The sequence below is a fragment of the Mastigoproctus giganteus genome, chromosome 5 (genome assembly GCF_048544385.1).
Source record: "Mastigoproctus giganteus isolate SK-2022 chromosome 5, ASM4854438v1, whole genome shotgun sequence".
In the NCBI taxonomy this organism is placed as follows: Eukaryota; Metazoa; Arthropoda; class Arachnida; order Uropygi; family Thelyphonidae; genus Mastigoproctus; species Mastigoproctus giganteus.
Window position 1 is genome coordinate 74,898,286 of NC_143579.1, and position 21,236 is coordinate 74,919,521.

A 21,236-nucleotide genomic window follows, 5' to 3' on the forward strand; every position below is an offset into this window, starting at 1 on the left:
TTTTTTTGGACCTGCCATGGAAAGCACAGGCAGGCCCAGCCAAATAGCCAATCCTACTGCCTGACCAACTTCCTTCTGGTGATGGACAAGCAACAGGAAGTTCTTGGTGCTCCAAGGGCCCACAGCTAAGTGGCTAGAACAACACACCCCAGCACTACTCTACGTGAACCCACAGACCTCTGGCCCCTACAGAGTATCTATATATCACAATGACACAAACACGGAGTTGGGGAAGACTTCTCAAATTGTATGTAATTTATCTCAAAAGTTATATTTGTAAGTTTTTTAGGATCCGTAGTCTAACGAAGGACCCTTATAATGTCACTCATTTGTCTATCTGTTCGTCTGTCTGTCACAGCATTGTATCTCTGGAACCACTCAACCTACTGAATTAAAAATTTGCATGGGTTTGTACATCATGCAGGCCAACATAATGCCATATTGATCGTTGTTAACAAAAATTTGTCTGAGAAATGGAGGGGTAAAATGTTGTAGACAACCTATAGCTTATTATACACCATTGGAAAGAGCTCAACGAGTAAGTTAAAACGTAATTTTAAAATATTTTTAAAATTAAAAATGGTGGTGCCAGAGTTAGTTCAGGAAAATGTAATTTTCGTGTCCCCCCCTCTATTTCAATTGCTAATGGAACTAAAAATTTAAAAATCACATTAGCTATGCGTTATTCAATGCTTATCAAGGGAAAACTATTCCGATTGAAATTATCATTTCCTTTTTGCGTTAAAATTAAAAAACCAATTTTTTATTGCACTTCAATAGCGTGCTTCTTTGTACTAACTCTCCTTTTGGTGACAAAAAAGTTGCTAAATAGTGAGTTAATAATTCTATAAATATCTTAGTTAATAAGTCTATAAATTGCTATAAAGGTCATTTATAAATTTTGTGACCAGAAATATTTTTTAACAATTTTCAAACTGGAGTTGTCCCAGCGAGCAGGTACTCAGAGAGCCAGTGTTGAGGCACCTCCCCACCACCGTTGCCTCAACGGTGGTGGGGAGGTGCCTGCATGGAGTCTTGCACAGCCCTCACCTGCCAGTCACTTCTTCCCCAAAACTTTAATCACTTCTCCCGGAAGAAGTTGGAGTCACTTCTCCCACCATGGTCATTCACAACAACTGGAAAGACTCAAATAGACTTTTTTGTTAGTTCCTCAGTTTTAGGCCAAGAAACTTTTTTCGGTTACCATAAAGCTCTCTATTTGAGATACCACACTAACGACCATTTGTGACTATGGACCCTTCATCCTGAGTGCCCAGCACTCAGTAGTTGATCGATTTATTTATTTTTTTTTTTTAAGATTGTTGTAACTTAACTATTAGACACCTTGGGAGATAAATTCTTTGCACTGGAAATATTTACCTCTTATTTCTAAGAACTCTTGATCTAGCTCAATACCATCAAATAAAATGGCACTGCTCTGTAAAAATTTTTGTAGAAGTATATTTCTAGCTAATTCACTCAAGTCTATATCGTAAAGATTCATCTTCCCTCGGTCCATATATATTCGAAAGAAAACCACAAGACTGCCTTTCCTGAAAATACAAAAAGTTTGAATTTCAACTGATGGATTTTTTTTAATTATGATAAACTTATAATTGATAATTTGATACAAGTGAAACTTTTAATTATTTAAAATTTTTAAATAATGTAAAGACTTAAAAAGACAAATTATGTTTCAGCTTCTGCCACTCTACAAAGAGCATGTGCTGGAAATATAAATAATGCAGATAGCACCTCCTAACCGATGGTTTGCAAATCTCTTAGGGTTTCGCAAGAGAATTCCGAGGAATTGGAAAGAAAAATTTGGTAATGGAATGTTTTTTCTCTTTTCTGGTTCCATACTTTATTTCAGTTTCCTTCTAATTTATTAAAATATTCATGAAAGTAAGTAAGAATTTATTCCTATTTTATGGGCAAAACAAATACAATTGTTTCTTAACTGTACCTTCCAATCAATATCTGTTTAGAAGTTAAAGCCAAGAAATGCATAATTCTGCGGTCTACAGCATACTGTTACTCATTAATTTTAAATTTAAGAGCATTACTAATACCATATTGGGCTTATTATGTTTTGTGCATAATTAACAAACATACATAAATAGTATAAATACTTTATAAAAATATAAACTCTTTATACAATTGAAATATTTTTTATTTTTTATTTAATTGATTTGTGTAAAGTTCAGTGGCTTTTGATATCTTTCATTTTAAATTTGTGATAAAGTTTTTGTTTGTGTTGTCCTGATTAAGAAGGTCTATTTATTTTTTTAACCGGATGTATAGTACAAGAGATTTATCAGCTGACTACAGTGCCAAAATTCTTTTATGTAATTCTGTGGGTGTATAATTAATATTGTAAGTTATTTTATAACTGTTACCTAATACATCTGCTTATTTATTTATTTATTTTTTTTTTTGGCCGATGCAGCAAAAGTCTGTGGCTATCTTCGCAATATGGCTAATACTAATACACACTATCTTCCAAAAAAGCATAGGAATACACATTGGTTTCACGTGAATGTAGTTTAAAACATGGTCTTGACGCATAACTCTGAATTAATTAACTAACTCAAACAGAAAAAAAAAAATGATCAGAATTATGGTTGAATGTGGAAGCTATGGAACAAGTCTCCCCAGGGCCAATCCAGCAGTGTGGGTAGTATTCATTCAACCATGCTCCAACATGCTGCACAAAATAATGGTGTACTCTATCTACTGATGGGCCATACCCAGTAAATTTGAGGAAGACCACCAGAGAGTGTATTGAACTATTGAGGTTAATTATGAGAGAATCTTTGGACTTGGAAGAGATTCCTTTGGACTAGAAAAGTTCCAATGTATTGCCAATACATAAAGAGGTTCCAAGTGTGAAGTCAGTAACTAAAAACTAGTTATCCTGACTTCTGTGGTAGAGAAAATCTTAGAGGCAATAATTAAGAGTGCAATTCAAGAATATTTAGATACAAATCGCATTATGAAGAGCACACAACATGGTTTTCTTAAGGGAAAATCATGTTTAACTAACTAGTGAGTTATTTTGACACCGTTACTCATGAACTGAATGTAGAGAACAATTTTATAGATTCTTGGATTTTAGTAAAGCATTTGACTCAATCTCTCATGAGAGGTTACTGTATAAAATGGAATATGCTGGGATTACTAGAAAGATTCTAAAATGGATCAGAGTGACTACAGGGTAGAAAGCAGAAGGTTATGGTTAATGGACATTCTTCAGATTGGTATATTGTCAGAAGTGAGGTCTCCTCCAAGGATCGGTTCTTGGACCACTGTTGTTTCTGATTTTCCTAAACGATATTGATGAAGGAATAGAAGGTGTGATGTCAAAATTTACAAATGATGTAAAGATTGGTAAAGTTGTTAATGATCTGTGCCAAGCAGCACTCCTTCAGGATGATTTCAGCAGGCTGTAAGAATGGACAGAAAAGTGCCAGCTAAGTTTTAATACAGCAAAATGCAAGGTCTTATGCTTGGGTAATAGCAACCCCAAAATAAATTATACACTTGGTGGAGTTGAATTAAAAACAGGAGAGGAAGAAAGAGATGTGGGAGTTACAATACAGGCAGATATAGTTTTCTGAACAGCAAAAAGCCAGGAAAGCCCATGGTGTCCTATCAATGATTTATCGAACATTATTCTGCAGAGATAGGGAGGTCATAATCCCACTGCATAAGACAATTGTAAGACTGCATTTGGAATACTGTGTCCAAGTATGGAGACTTCATCTGAAAAAAGACAGACTTCTTGAAATAGTCCAAAGACAGGCAACTTGCATGGTGAGATTAGCAAAATGGCAACTGTATAAGGAAAGACTCCAATTATGAGGGCTACAGAGCTTGGCAACCAGGCACCTCAGACAAGACTTGATTCAGATTTATAAGGCTCTGAGAGGGGTTAGTAAAATAATGAAGGTAGAATTTTCTCTGTTATAAAGAATTCCAGAACTAGGGGCCATAAATTCAAATTACAGGGTGAGGTTTAGACTAAATTGCAAGAAGTTTTCTTTTAGCCAGTACGTCGTTGACTACTGGAACAAGTTGCCTCTGCAGGCAGTTGAAGCTGACAGTTTGAAGAAATTCAAAGATCAACTGCATAATTACTTTTATGGGGAAGGAGGGAAGTGCATAATTTATTGCTTCTTATCTCTCTCTCTTACTTTTTTTTTTTTTTTTGGCCAGTGCAACAAAAGCCTGTGACTTCCTTGCACTATTTGACTAATATTAATACTGATACTGGAAGAACATTGGGGCATGAGCACTTAAAGGTAGCCCTCTATGAAAGTTTAGCAGGTTCACCAGTTGGCACTTTCTCCAAGGGGTCAGGTTCAAATCCCTCTTCTTTCAATCAAAATAAATAATCAACCATAAGAGCTGGCACACTATGTTCAAAGTAGTCAAATTGCTCAAAATCTGATACTGGAAGAACATTGGGGCATGAGCACTTAAAGGTAGCCCTCTATGAAAGTTTAGCAGGTTCACCAGTTGGCACTTTTTCCAAGGGGTCAGGTTCAAATCCCTCTTCTTTCAATCATAATAAATAATCAACCATAAGAGCTGGCACACTATGTTCAAAGTAGTCAAATTGCTCAAAATCTCTAATGCCAACTAACTTGATCAAGGTTCTTAGACAAGCAAATATTAATAGTATTGCATATTATATCCCGAGATTGTCATTTTTTTTAATATTTCAATTTTGATATTCTAAAACAAAACTAAATAGTCTGCTGACTATTTAGTTTAGTTATGGCTGGGAATTTTTAATTTTTAATAAACTTTATGAAACATATAAACCAATGTTTTCATTCATTTAAATGGATCTGATTATTTAGTGATTGTACCTATTCAATTTTTGAATACATAAATCCCAGCATTTGCTATAAGAGTCTGAAAACAAAATAATGTTATGAATAAACTAAACATAATCACAAAAAATATTGTTTATTACTATACCTGAAAGAGATAACTTTAGTGGCAACAAAGGATGGGTGCAAGGAACTGGACATGTATACACTGTCTAACTGTAAAAAAAAATATGGCTAATGAAATACATTTCTTTTGCCTTTTAAAAATTATTTAAAAATCATTTATAGATGCAAGGATGAAGAAAATTGAAGTCACATCAATGAAAAAAATAAATTTTATTGGTGTTAACATGGCCGGATTTGACATCAGATCATCGAGACAACTGCTCAAGTATCCATGATATAAAGACCCGACTTCAGCTGATGAAATGTAACAATATTATAATCTATTTAACCCCTGAAAGAGTGGCTAAGTCTATCAAGAATGACATTATTCTGAGTTCTTGAGTACAGCAGAACCCTTAACAACATATTTCTCTTAGCCTTTTGGGACACAAAAGAAGCACTTGAAAAAACCAGCAGATATTAACTGGTAAGTCCTGTTTTATTAACTTAAATTGGCATATTAACTTATTTTCTAGAGTAGCTTTATATTCCTAGTTATGAAACTTAATTTAAATTTAAACATCGATAAAGATTTTGTAGGTTATTACTTAGTATCGGCAAGGGTATCCAATCCACGTGTTTTACAAGTTTTGCAGCTCTGGTGAATGACTAGTTTTAAGCTATATTTAGCCACTTTATTAACTTAATTGTTATATTAAATTATTTTCTATAAGTAGCTTATAGACCTAGTAAAGATCCTTGGTTTATTATGAATTTAGATAGCAAGATTTTGGAAGTTAATTAATACTTGGTGTCCGTAGATTTACCGTTCTTAACTTGTCGCCATTGTTATACGATACGTTATATCCCGTACCAGATAGTGTTAGCTTAGTATAGTATAGTATATAATATTATCAATTAATCAGTAAAATTTATTGATCTTGTTAAACTTCATAGTCAATTAAATTGTACATTTTTTAACTAAATACATATAACAACTGAGATTTTACAAACGTAACATTATTAATTAATACATAACTTGATACAGAAGTTATATAATGAAACTCTGAGATAATACTCAATACTGAAAAAAAAAAAAAAAAATATATATATATATATAGATGTACAGGATGTCTCAAAAATACACGGTATAACTTCGGGAATGAGTTCCTCATATGTAGACAATAAAAATATTTTATATCAACATAGTTCTGGAAATGCTTGGTTTCCGAATTTTGAAGGGCTGTCTATGACACTTAACTGCTTAACTGTTCACATCACCTTATAGTAATTGTTCAAAATGTCCACCTTCTGCCTGAATACAGGCCTCACATTGATGTCTCATGGACTCGCAAAGACGATGCCAACTTCCTGGCATTGTTTCGTATTGTCTTACAACCTGCCACAATTCAATTGCAGAACGTTTCCACATCAGCTACTGGAGTCGAATATACCAATGACTTTAAATGGCCCCACAAGAAGATATCTAATGCGTTTAAATCAATTGAGCATGGAGGCCAGGCAGTTGGTCCACCTCTACCTATCTGCTGACCAGGAAACCTTCGATTCAGGTAATTGCGGGCTAGGTGACTGAAATATGCGGGTGTGCCATTGTGCATGAAGTGTGCTTGTTGATGAATTATCAGTGGCCTGTTGTCCAAGAAATCAGGCATGTTGTTTTCCAGAAAGTTTCTGTATGCCTGCCCTGTGAGTTTGTTTGGAAGTACATGGGGCCCAAATAACTTATCACCAAAAACACCTGCCCAGATGTTGAGGCTGAACCGCTGTTGGTGATGTGATGGAAGAATTGCACATGGGTTTTCCTCAGCCCATACATGCTGATTGTGAAAGTTTTGGATTCCATCTCGTGGGAACTGTGCTTCATCTGTGAATATCACTAAGGCAGGAAAGTGAGGAGTTGTACCACACTGCTGCAAGAACCATTGGCAGAACATTACTCGTGCAGGGGTAATCTGCTGGTGACAAGGCCTCTACCCATTGAAGATGGTTAAGGATACAGTTGGTGTTCTCGCAACACTCTCCAAATAGTCAAACTTTGAACAGCCAGTTGCATTGCTATTCTGCGTGTGCTGATTCCAGAAGTGGCATGCACAACATCCAAAATCTCCTCCTCTACTTCAGCAGTCAGAGATCTTGGTCGTCCTCTGTCGGCAGCATGAGGTGTAAAGGACCCATGTTCAGAAAAGCGCCAATGGATACCTTCAAACATTTTTCTGTCAGGACATCTTCATTATGGGAATCTTTCATGGTACAAACGACGAGCCTCCAGAGCATTGCCGTCCACCGAACCATACATAAAGTGCATATCTACTTGCTCATGATTTGAGTATGTGGTCGGAATTGAAAACCACAAGATTCTCTCAGTACCTTGTGATGAAGGAAATCACCTGCAGGAGATAAGACATTCCAGTTAATAACTCGGGAACCAAGCATTTCCCGAACTATGTTGATATAAAACATTTTTATTGTCTACATATGAGGAACTCATTCCTGAAGTTATGCTGTGTATTTTTGAGACACCGTGTATAGTGTTAAGTGCATTGGGATATAAGTTTAGGGTTAAAATTTTGTACTGAAATTTTAATTAAATTTAATCGAAATCATGACTCAGACCAGAGGAGCAAAGCAAAAGGCTCAAGCTAATGGGAGTACTGTGGCTCAGGAAAAAACTGAGAGGCACAGTTGCCCTCTGAATCACAGAGGGCAATCTCTGAAATATGAGAGCTTGAAGGACAGGGTGGATGCCCTCGAAGGATCAAAACTGAGGGCCCATCAAACTCTCAGCTGCCCGCATCAATGCCAGAGCTTGCACTTGATCATCACGCAACACAGCAGCAACCCCCAAGACAGAATGTGCTTGTCCCACAGGAACTAGTAGTTGTCGGTGACTCTATTGTCAGGGAAATGGGGAATGTGGTGTGTAAAAAAGATAGGTGGAACAGGACCACGGTATGTCTGCCAGGGACAAAGGTTGATGACGTTGTAGAGCAGATATCATCTTTTAAGGGCACAAAAGGTGATATTGTTGTACACGTTGGCACTAATGATATTAAGAGTAGGAGACTGGCAGAATTACTTAACAAATACAGATCACTGTTGAAAAAAACCTGTGAATTAAGGTTGAATTTGAAAGTGTCTGCAATTCTGCTCAGACACGATAGGAGGGAGTATATGATGAGAGCCTTGTCAATCAATTCGGCCCTGGAAAGACGGTGCAAGGCTCAAGGGGTAGAATTTTATTCAGCCTGGTCCGTACTTCTTAACAGGAGAGACTGCTTCTACAGGGATGGGATACACTTAAATAGAAAGGGTGCAAGAATATTTGCTGATGCTATCAAGGCAGTGTTAGGTGGATCAGAAAACTGCTAGCTTGGGCGATACAAGGACTAATAGATTAACAGTAGCCGCTGGCAGAGTTGAAAGTGATTCTTGCACTACTTCTATTATTGGAATGAACAGCAGCCTGGAAAACAAGATGCAGGGTATTTCAGAGACTGCTGCAAGTCATTGCAGTACAAGTAAACACATGGGTTGTGTTAGGGTAGCTAAGAATAGGAACAGGTGCATGTATACTTGCATGAACACCAATGTTAGGAGTTTGGTTGATGAATTTGAGGTATTGGTCAAAACATCAAAGGCAGATATTGTTGGGATATCAGAGATGTGGTGTCACACAGATATAAGGCATGCAGAACTGGAATTTAGGGAATACAATATGTACAGGAAGGATAGACAGGACAGAAAGGGAGGAGGGGTTATGCTATTAGTTAAGAAACACATAAAATCCAAGAAAGTGCAGCCAGTCGACATCACTTTTTTTTTTTTTTTTTATTTTGATTTGGTAGTTGTTGGCGCATCGGCTTCTGTGGCCATATTGCACCTCCCAAGGTTATTGCAGTACTTTGATCCAAGCCCGAGGCGGGAATCGAACCCGCGACCTTTGGGTTGCCGGGCAGGTACTTTACTCACTCGGCTAGCCCGGTCAGCAGTCGACATCACTAGACAATGCAGTGTTGAGTTAGTTTGGTGTGACATAAGCACTGGGAGATCAAAATTGAGAGTAGGAGTGCATTATAGGCCTAATGACTGATGAGTATAATAAAAAACTGTACAGGGAAATACAGTGGGCCAGTAAATCAGAGAGTCTTATAATGGGGAATTTTATTTTCCAGGATATTGACTGGAATTTGTGGGTCACTCACACACTAGCAAGGCTTTTGTGGATTAATTGGATGATTGTTTTCTACATCAGCATGTTCGGGAGGCAACTAGAGGGAGTAACACTTTTGATCTGATTATCAGTAGTGATTCTTCATGCATTAAGAATCTGCAGATAAAGGAACCACTAGGTGGCAGTGATAGTGTGCTGAAGTGGGATTTACTCATAGAGGTAACTATCATCAGGGGTAAAAGGAAGGGTTTTTGCTTTCGTAAAGATAACTACGGTGATCTGAGACAGTATTTAAATTCTATACAGTGGGACCAACTGATGAAGTTACCAACAGCAAATTCAAAATGGGAGGCATTCAAAGAATTAATCTTGGAAGCTGCTAGGCTTTACATAACAACTAAGAAATATTGTTCAAAGTTTAGGCCTAAATGGATGTCAGATGAAAGCCTATGAAAGATATAAGCCTATGAAAGATATAAGTTGGTGTGTAACCAAGTCACAAAAGAGTTTAGGCAGATTATGAGAAATCTTTTTCAAAGGATGCAAAGAAAAACAGCAAAGAGTTCTTTACCTATGTAAACTCTAGAAGGAAAGGGATGAATCAGATTGGCCCACTGGATATTGATGGTTCAACTGTTGATGATCATGCTCAGGTGGCTAACAAACTAAATGAATATTTTGCATCGACATTCACACATGAGAAGTTATTCAAGGAGGGGAATGCCAGAGGTGAATTAAACTCTGGCAGTGAGCTAGATGATTTTGTGATAACTGAGAGGAAAGTGGAGGACAAATTGTTGAAGATAAATATAAAAAAGGCACCCAGGGTGGATAGGATCTATCCAGTTATAATATAGGAGGCAGCAAAGAAAGTAAGCAAACCCTTAGTCATAATTATGAGAGCTTCCTTAGACTCAGGGGAAATATCCATGGACTGGAGATGTGCAAATGTGACACCAATTCACAAAGAATTGAAGCGACACAAGTAATTATAGAATTGGAGAATTAAAGGGCAACACAAGTAATTATAGACCTGTTAGTTTAACTTCTGTTCCAGGGAAATTAATGGAGGCACTGGTTAAAGAAGCACTGCAGGATCATCTAGACAAGACTTCAGTTATAGCTCGGACACAGAATATTTTTGTTAAGGGGAAGTCTTGTCTGACCAATTTTATTGGATACTATGATGTGTTCACAAAGGAACTGGATGCACAGAATAACTTTGATATCATATATTTGGATCTTAGAAAGGCTTTTGATACTGTTGCACATGGAAGACTGCTGAAGAAATTGGAGAAGTGTAGCATTGAAAGCAAATTGCTGCTATGGATAAAGGGATGGTCCTCAGGGTTCAGTGTTGGGTCCATTGTTGTTTTCTGTATTTATAAATGATATTGATGAAGGTATATCAGGCTTCATGTTCAAGTTTGCAGACGATACGAAGGTTGGTAGGGTTGTTATGGACATTAATGACAGTACACTGCTGCAACAGGATCTAGAAAAGTTGAGTAGATGGGCTGAGAGGTGGCAAATGAAGTTTAACATTGACAAATGTAAAGTACTACATATGGGAAGCAGTAATCCCAGAGTAATGTATCAACTCTGTGGTACAACACTGACAATGGTAGAGAATGAAAAGGACCTGAGGGTAATTGCGCAGGCAGATATGAAGTTTTCTGAGCATTGCAGACGGTCTGCAAGAGTAGCTCATGGTGTCTTGTCAATGATATACAGAAATTTTTCTAGCTGGGATAAGGAGGTGATTATCCCCTTGTATAAGGCAATGGTCAGGCAAACACTGTATACACGTCTGGAGGCTTCATTTTAAGAAGGATGTAGAACCATTGGAACGAGTACAGAGAAGGGCAACAAGATTAGTGAATGGAACAAATGGGGTCTCTTACAAAGAAAGGCTTCAGTTTTGCAGATTACAGTGTCTGGAGACTAGGCACCTGCGAGGTGATCTGATTGAGGTGTATAAAGCCTTGAATTGTTTGAGCATGCTCAATTCTGATGGGATTCTTCCTCTTGCTCAGAATAATCACCTGAGAGGGCATAAATTCAAATTGAGGAAAGACAGTTGTAGGATAGATGTGTGGAAGTTTGCCTTTAGCCAGCGGGTAGTTGATTGGTGGAACAGACTTCCATCTTTTATTGTGGAAGTTGATAGCTTGCATCATATGCCTTTACTAATGCTAATATGGTCACTTATAAAGAAGCAAGTTGAGCAAGGGCAGAAGTTCTAATACACATATTTTGATGAGCTCTCTAATGTTGATCTTGTCAAGTTTATAAAGATAAGAAATTTTAGATTTAATGGCATTTAATTCATAGAATAAATGATCACAGAGGAGTGATTCAATGTGGACACTGTCATAAACTCAGTGTTGAAATAATGGTCAAAAATACTTAGTCAAGTGGCTAGAACATTGGCCACAATACAGAATCACAGTGTCATGTGGTAATTGTAACTGTATTTTTTGACATTTATATGAATTTATAAGATCTTTATTACATATCGGTACACAATATAATGCAGTTTTGCAATGAACAGTTTAATATGGAAAGTAAACTTAAATAAAGAATTTTGTTTAGGTTTATTTTCAAAGAATTTTCTCATAAAGGAGCTGCGCTTTGGCTACTCTGTGCCAAGATGTTTGCGGCCCCCTTTCTCTTGCTCAATAGACACTATACTCTGTTCCTTCATAAGTTTGACATCAAATAAAACCTGACTTAACCTGTTTTAAATATTTCATGTAAATATTTGACATGAAATATAACATGAAATATTTGAGCTCAAACATTTCATGTTATAATCTGATTTGTAATATATTTCACATACAATATTTACACGACTGGATGGGACACGTGATGTAGAAAAAAAACACAAATTTTTGCCTGTGGCTGAACGTTTTTGTATGCATTTCAAGATCTTGCAAATCATTTTTGCCAAAGGCCCTATCACACCTATGTCCAGACTTGGGTAAAAATTTAGACAACGCTCGTGGATTCTGTCCCAAAGTCAAATACATTGGTCACAAGAACAATATCACTTTTACATAAGAACAATATAAAATTAACAGGAAAAAAAAGTGTGTCTACTGTTTATTATGTCAGCTCTTCCTTAAAAACATATAAATCCAAATTTATATAACATTAAATGCTATTAATATTCTAAAGTATTTTTTCGTACACTGGAGTATTATATAAAACACTATAAAAAATTAAGAAATATTATTCAAGGTTTAGGCCAAAATGGATGTCAGATGAACTAATGAGGCATATGGCAGAGAAGAAAAATGCATGGGATACTTACAAATTAACACATGACACAGAAGCCTATGATAGATACAAGTTGATATGCAACCAAGTTACAAAGGACGTTAGGCAGGCGAAGGCAGATTACAAGAAATCCTTGGCAAAGGATGCAAAGAAAAACAGCAAAGAGTTCTTTACTTATGTAAACTCTAGAAGGAAGGGGATGAATCAGATTGGTCCAATTGATATTGATGGGTCAACTGTTGATGATCCTGCTCAGGTAGCTAACAAACTAAATGAATATTTTGCATCGACATTCACACATGAGGAGTTATTTAGCGAGGGAAAAGCCAGAGGTGTATTCAAATCTAGCAGTAAACTAGAGAATCTTGTAATAACTGAGAGTAAAGTGGAGGAGAAATTGTTGAAGATAAACACAAAGGCACCCAGGGTGGATGGGATCTATCCAGTTATATTAAAGGAGGCAGCAAAGGAAGTAAGCAAACTCTTAGCCATAATTATGAGAGCTTCCTTGGACTCAGGGGAGGTACCCATAGACTGGAAATGTGCAAATGTGACCCCAATTCCCAAAGGAGGATCAAAGGCTGACACAAGTAATTATAGACCTGTGAGCTTAACTTCTGTTCCAGGAAAATTAATGGAGGCACTGGTTAAAGAAGCACTGCAGGATCATTTAGACAAGACTTCAGTTATAGCTCAGACACAGCATGGTTTTGTTAAGGGGAAGTCTTGCCTGACCAACTTGATTGGATACTATGATGCAGTCACAAAAGAACTGGATGCAGGGAATAGCTTTGATATTATATACTTGGATCTTAGAAAGGCTTTTGATACTGTTGCACATGGAAGACTGCTACACAAATTGGAGCAGTGTGACATTGGAGGCAAATTGCTGCTATGGATAAAGGGGTGGTTGAGGGGGAGAAGACAGAGAGTGGTAATCAATGGACACTGCTCATCGTGGACTAATGTTATTAGTGGAACCCCTCAGGGCTCAGTGTTGGGTCCATTATTGTTTTCTGTATTTATCAATGATATTGATGATGGTATATCAAGCTTAATGTCCAAGTTTGCAGGCGATACAAAGGTTGGCAGGGTTGTCAAGGACACTACTGACACTATGCTGCTGCAACAGGATCTGGAAAGGTTGAGCAGATGGGCTGAGAGGTGGCAAATGAAGTTTAACATTGACAAATGTAAAGTACTACACATGGGAAACAGCAACCCCAGAGCAACGTATCAACTCTGTGGTACTACATTGACAGTGGTAGAGGATGAAAGGGACTTGGGGGTGGTTGTGCAGGCAGATATGAAATTCTCTGAGCAGTGCAGACGGGCTGCAAGAGTAGCTCATGGAGTATTGTCAATGATATACAGGAATTTTTCCAGCAGGGATAAGGAGGTGATTATTCCCTTGTATAAGGCAATGGTCAGGCCACACCTAGAGTACTGTATACAGGTCTGGAGGCCTCATTTCAAGAAGGATGTAGAGCTGCTGGAACGAGTACAGAGAAGGGCAACAAGATTAGTGAATGGAACAAAGGGGTGCTCTTATGAAGAAAGGCTTAAGTTTTGCAAATTACAGTGTTTGGAGACTAGGCACCAGCGATGTGATCTGATAGAGGTGTATAAAGCCTTGAATGGTTTGAGCATGCTCAATGCCGATGGGATTCTTCCTCTAGTTCAGAATAATCACCTGAGAGGACATAAATTCAAATTGAGGAAAGACAGATGTAGGATAGGCGTGCGGAAATTTGCCTTTAGCCAGCGGGTGGTTGGTTGGTGGAACAGACTTCCATCCCTTGTCGTGGAGGTTGATAGCCTAAATAAGTTTAAGGCTCAGCTGGATAGGTATTTTGAACGAACAGAGGGGTGAAGTGGAAGTGGGTTTTTTTTTTTTTTGGCTGATGCTGCATAAGCTTGCTTTCTTGCATCAAATGCCTCTACTAATGCTAATGTATAAACAGGTTAAGTCAGGTTTTATTTGATGTCAAACTTATGAAGGAACGGAGTATAGTGTCTATTGAGCAAGAGAAAGGGGGCTGCAAACATCTTGACACAGAGTTGCCAAAGCGCAGCTCCTTTATGAGAAAATTCTTTGAAAATAAACCTAAACAAAATTTTTTATTTAAGTATCCTTTCCATATTAAACTGTTCATTGCAAAACTGCATTATATTGTGTACTGATATGTAATAAAGATCTTATAAATTCATATAAATGTCATAAAAATACAATTACCACATGACACATTGATTCTGTATTGTTGCCAAGCAATTTAGATAGATATTCTTCATTTCTTACATATGGCAGAACTGGTACAAACGTGATACTGTACTTACTTAGCCCCGGACAAGCACTCTGAAACAACTACGGTCAGGGCCATATTTTGATTTCGTATGACCTCAGTACTCTTAATTCTGATACCTTAATAAATTAAATTAAACATATTAAAATGCCCTGGCATTAAATCAATTTCTTTTGTTTTTAAAAAAATTCAAAAGCATTTTTATACATTTGGTTTTGAAATTATTTTCACAACACTTATTTCAACATTAACTTACTTGCAAGATGAACTTTGATGAAGTTATTAATGATTTTGCTAACAGAAAAACTGAAGAAAGAATTTATATTAGAAATCGGTCCTTATTTTTCATAGGTCTAGGCAGTACTAGACAGTCCTACACACATTGCCTAAATTGTCTAATGGATAGTATGGCTCTGGTTACTGTCTCAGTCAAACCAGCATGTGTGGTCACTTTACTTATGAAGAAGTATGACATGCAAGCACAGTTCTAATACCGCATATTTTGTTGCTTCCTGCAAAGTTGACTTTGTCAAGTTTCCAAACAAATTTTATAAAGTCATTAAAAGCAAGTTTGAAACATTTAATGGCAACTGATTCACAGAATGAAACGAAGCATGCTTGTTCTAATTTAGGGGAGTGATCCAATGTGATAACCTGTATTATAAATGCAATATTGAGATAATGGTAAAAAAAAAAAAAAAAAACTCAGTTGAAAGATTACAACATTTTAAGTATGAAGTGAAGTGACAGCTGAGCTCAAATATTTTGCATTGCAGTGTTGTTTAAAGGAATTCCTTGCAAACAAGGCTGCAATATGATCTGACAATATTTTTTACAAGCAGGCATCAACCTATATCAATCTGCACTTACATTACTAGCAGAATTCCACCTGCATTATTATTACAGCAGTCTGGCTCACACTTTTTTAAAACCTTTATAATTAGCCCAATGTAGCTGAGTGGTCAGTGAAAGAGTACAGAAGCATATGTATTTGAGTGGACTGTAGTTAAAACTCACATGACTGCTAAATACATTTAACGATTGTATTCAAAACTGTAAATTACTCTGACCCAGTGTCTGTGCTGGAGAATATACAAAAACCTTTATCATACATTAGCTTAATGAATCTACAAACTTACCATTTTTTCATATTTGGCCGCCTTGGCCTGAAACTCTTCTGAAGTAGAATTTAAGAGTGGAAGCGTGAAATTATCACCTGAAGTAACCCGTAATCTTCCAATCATTGTGAAAACTGTAGGTGAAAAAATTATTTTATTATATTTATCATTATTTTACTTAAATGTAAAATTATATACAACCAGGTGGAAAGCACACAAAACAAAACAAAACAATCTGGGGGTAATTTCTACCTTTTACAACAGTGAGTGATTTTTTTAATAATTTTATGTTGTGTCAGTAAACTTAAACATGTTGTACTTAGGTTTACAGACACTTCACGGGATAATTACTGTGAAGTGAGATATGTGAAACAGTACTACTGAAGAGGTTATCAATATGAAATCTGGTGAAAAAATCCATAAGAATATTTAAATAAGTCCTGAAATTTTGAAATAGGAGCTGCTGTTTCAAATTTATAGCAATGCTTCTGTGGGTTTGGAGGGGATATAATTATAATTTTATTGTAATTATTGTATATTATAGCTATTGCAATTAATACTCATAATGGTGTTAAATATTATCAAATTACCCATAAAGAATCAGTCTTTAACCCAAATGTAGGAACAGAATATCCGAAATTAAAACAAGAAACTGTAACACCATTGCCAACTTCTATAACTTTAATTTAACTAATTAATTTAACATAATTAGATTATTATTAATAGAATTTGTAAAACTTTGTAGAATTTAGACCTTAAAAACCAATGTTCTAGCCCCACAGGCATGTAGACAGGAAACAGCGAGTTCCTGAAAAATAGCCAGAATTGGTTAAGTGTATCAATTGTTCAGAATTATAGCATTTCAGTAGTAAATTACTTAAATATACCATGTGATATAAGAGTGTAGTCTCAATGAACTCACAGCACACAATGATGAACAATTACATAGACCCCCTTCCAATTAATTATTTGATATTCATTATCCTCCAACATGTATTTTCGACATCTGAACTCCATGAAATAAGGGTTAATTCCAGAGGTCAATACCAAGTAGGTCAATGACAGTACCAAGTAGGATATACATAAAAGGCATGAACACTCAATGAGAGATATACAGAACAGTAAGGAGCAAGAAAATGAAACAGATCCTTTCACAAAAGGGGAATAATAGGTTGCTACATAGTGAGCATCTCCAGCTGCTATATAGCAGAAAGAGTGGGATACCCAAATTCAACTGTTGGAAACATTGTAACCAATGGAATATGAAGGCAACTTGACCATTCATACCAAACCGGGTAGACACACCCTATATTAATGACTGCCAGAGTATGTCGACAATTGAAATGGATAGTGAGAGGAAATTGCAAAGGCACACTCAATGAGACGAATCGAGAGATGCTTGACAGACAAACACTTCAAACACTACAGCCATCAGAAAAACTCCCCACAGGATGGATTATCATGGTCTTTCAGCTGCTTGTAAGCCCAAACTTTCTCTTAGCAACATTCATCACTGCCTATCCTGTACAGAGAATGACAATATTTGACAAAATAAACATGATTTGGAGCAGTGAATCATAGTGGGCATAGTGTGTCTGTTAGGTGGTGCTAGTGGTTTCCCACAGAACACATTACACAGGCAAGGCATTATATGGACTGATTTGGGTGTGACATATTCTTGATTTTGTTGTTGTTATGGGGGTTTAATGGTGCATAAGCTGCTATGGCTATAATGTGCCTATTCATTAATTATATAAAAAAATTAGAAATTTTTAATCTGTGACAGAAAAAAGTCTGAAATCAGAAATGATTAAAAAGTCCAGTTTGCCTGAGAAATTTAAATAATTCAGAAATATTTGCCTTGTTACCAATGAGATCTTCTAGAGTTATTAGTTTACAAAGATTAACCAGTGATAGCAAGGTTGAAGTTCTGTCTTCTTTATAGTAGGGACAGTCAGTCAGAATATGTTTCACAGTCAGATTTATAGAACAATGTGGACACTGTGGTGAATCATCTCCTGTGAGTAAATGAAAGTGGGTTAGATGGGTATGACCTATTCTTGCTCTTGAAAGGACTACTTCTCATCTCAATGTACGGACACTGGAGCGGCAAACTTTCAGATCCTGTTTAAACTGAAAAAGGATATTATTAGTCTGAAAGTGCCAGAGTGCTGTCCATTCTGACAGGCATGCAGCCTGAATGGTTTGTGCATAGTCTAATGCCGGAACAGGGATATTGGTTAAATCTAAGGTAGCTGAATTTTTTGCAGTTTTATCAGCCAGTTCATTGCCCAAAATACCAGAATGTGCTGGAATCCAACAGGTGACCAGTTGATGGTGCTTTTTAATTTGTAACAATAAGCGTCTAATTTCATCTAGAACAGGGTGAACTTTATCAGAAGAATAAGATGGTTGGTTGGGTGGTTGGTTATTTGGTTTTTAAGAGCATTAGCAACTAAGGCCATATTGCTCTGGGAATATGCAGTGGTCATTCCCTGACCTTTCCGCATCCTCCGCATTTGGTGGTGACAGGCTCGAACCCCGGTCTAATCAAGAAGCATGTGCTACACACTGCTGCTCCTTCCCACCTGACTACGGAGGCGCCTGAAGAATAAGATAATGCCATGCTTGAGCTGAGGGAATCAGTGTAAATAACAGATTTTAAAGAACAGTCAGAACACAGATTTTTCTAAAGCTAGCTTGATTGCATATAATTCAGCTGAGAAGATACTGAATTCAGACATAAGGGTTGCTGAAATAATGATATTTGAAAATACTGCTGCTGCTCCAACATTCGCATTAGATTTAGAGCCATTTGTATAAATTGGGGAAAAATCAGTGTATCTTTCAATGTGAGCTGCATGAAGTTATCTGACATTTGATGCTTTTAAAATATTCTTTTCCCATTGACAGAGGTAAGTGTCACAGGTCAGTACAGGAGGAAGAGCCCATGGTGGTTGAGAGTAAGTTGCTATGTGTTGTATGGAATGGATGGAAACATTCCAATCCTGCGACAGTTCAAGAAGACAAAGACCAGCTGGTTTTACATGCTAGGTTTATTTCTGTAGAGGTTTTCTTAAGGTGGATTGAAAAGGTATGACTGAATGGGGTGCAGGGTACAACTTTGTATCTTAACAGCATACTTTAGTAACGGTGTTTTCCTACGTAAAGTTAATGGGGGCTCATGAGCGTCAATGTAGAGACTGTGTAGGCGACGTTCTGAAAGCACCAAGTGCAATCCTCAAAACACTATGTTGAATGGGATCAAGCCAGTGTAATGCACTCATTCTGGCAGAATCATAGATGGGATTAATGCCCTGTATAGCTGAAGCAGAGAGGTATGATCAGCTCTGAGTATGTTTAACTTTTTTTAGACAAGAAGTATGTACGTTTTTAATATGGTCTATAAAATTTAACTATTTGCAAGGGTTAATCCTAGAAATCTGATGTTATTAGTGATCAAAATGAAGACATTAGAAATTTGAAGTTCAGGATGTGGATGAAATTTGCATTGCCTACAAAAATGGATAGCAACTGTTTTCTACTGCAAGAGTCGATAGCCATTGAGGCTGGCCCGCTGTTGTATTTTATTCAGTGATATCTGAAGCTGCTGTTCAATAGATCTCATATTTTGGGAATGGCAGGAGATGGAAAGGTCAGAGGCATAAAGGCAAGTCTGAACTGTATTTGGAAGCTGTCTGATGATGGAATCTATTCTAAGAGCAAAATGAGTGGCACTCAGTACTGATCCCTGTGGAACACCTTCCTGCATGAACATTGCGGAGAGGGCATGTTGGTATTGAACTTGAAACGATCTAGTATGTAGGAAGTTCTGAACAAATACAGGAAGATTGCCCCGCAGACCAAAAGAGTAACAATCAAGAAGTATGCCATTTCGCCAGGTGGTGTCAAAAGCCTTCTCTATATCTACTGAAACCATTACAAGATGTTCACATTTAACAAAGGCATTTCGAATGGCGAATTCAGCCTTGACCATAAGATCTAAGCATGACCTATTTTTACGAAAGCCATATTGACTATGGCTCATTAGAGTGTCTGACTCAATGATCCAGACGAGTTTTCTGTGGAAAATTTTTTCTAGGATTTTGCTCAGGCAGCTTGAGAGAGATATTGGTCTATAGCTATGGGGATTGATTGGATCTTTCCCAGGTTTTAGGAATGCCAAAACAGTGATGCCAAGAAACTGGAAAAGCATTTTCTAAAAATATACAATTGTAAAAAACCAGGAGCAGGCACAAAGCTTTGTCATCAAGATGTTGTAGCATGACATAATAAATCCGATCTGGCCCAGCAGCAGCAGCACTGTGGGCTGTCCCAATGGCATGCAAAAGTTCAGAGCATTGCAGAAGTTTGTTATATGGAAGAAGGCGGGCAGTTTGAAAGTTAATGGAATGCTTTTCTCTAGTGTTTTTGATTTGTTGGAATGATGTAGAATAGGCTGGTGCTGCTGAGATTTCAGCAAAAGTATTGCCCAAAGCATTAGCAATATCTGAGGGACTGGATAGGTCTTGCCCGTTCCAGGAGAGGATTGGAGAAGGTATGGTAGGAAACTTACCAGATAACTGTCTAATTTTTTTTCATATTATTTTGGGATCAGTGTTTCTGTTAAAGGTCGATGCAAAACAGGACCAACATTCTTTCTTAGCTTGCCTTTGTATAAAATGTGCTTTTGCCCTAAACTTCTTATAATTAATGAGGTTAGTTGCAGTTGGACATTGCTGAAATAAATTCCAGGCTTTGATTTTTGCTTTCATGCATTCCTCATTCCACCAGTAATTATAATGCTTGCGAGCAGGGGGATTTGATAATGGTATTGTGTCCTTGGTCACTTTTAGGAGATGCGGCGTGATATAATCTGTTACATTATCAATATTCTGGAGCTGGATTTTTCCTCATCAAGAGAGATTGATGATCAAAATTTTGTCCAGTTTGCACGAACAAATTTTCGTTTCCTGCAGAGTTTATATGAAGGAGCCTTTGATATTAAAAAATTGCATATGATTGAAAAGTGGTCACTGCACATAGGATCATTTAAAACGTACCACTCTATGGTTGGGACCAGTACTGGAAAACAAATTGAGAGATCTATGCTGAGGCATGTCCAGTTGGGAGCTTTATGTGAGTGTGTGCACCAGTATTGAGTATGATGAGGTTTTCTGAATCTAGAAAGTTTTCAATGAGCCAATCATGTCTGTCTAGTTTAGGATCGCCCCATAAAGGGTGATGCCCATTAAAATCCCCTAATATACAGAGAGGTGGAGATTGTTGGTTGGCCAAGAACGCTATTGTACACGTCAAAAAAGTAAGTTCGATGCTTTAATTAGTGAATCCCGTCAATTTCATCATCAGCATAATACCCCTTCCACAAGTTGCA

At 37.1% G+C, this 21,236-nt stretch overlaps 1 protein-coding gene across 1 annotated transcript in view; it reads right to left on the reverse strand.

Moving 5' to 3' along the window:
- The window catches only part of LOC150085497 (uncharacterized), a 333,972-nt gene that overhangs the window by 191,299 nt on the left and 121,437 nt on the right, over nt 1-21,236 (reverse strand). Inside the window, exons 4-6 of the mRNA XM_090373297.1 lie at nt 15,863-15,975; nt 4,990-5,057; nt 1,381-1,553 (exon numbers count right to left, since the gene is read on the reverse strand). Of these exons, the coding sequence (XP_090229423.1) occupies nt 1,381-1,553; nt 4,990-5,057; nt 15,863-15,975 (354 nt within the window). The remainder of the gene's footprint in view (nt 1-1,380; nt 1,554-4,989; nt 5,058-15,862; nt 15,976-21,236) is intronic.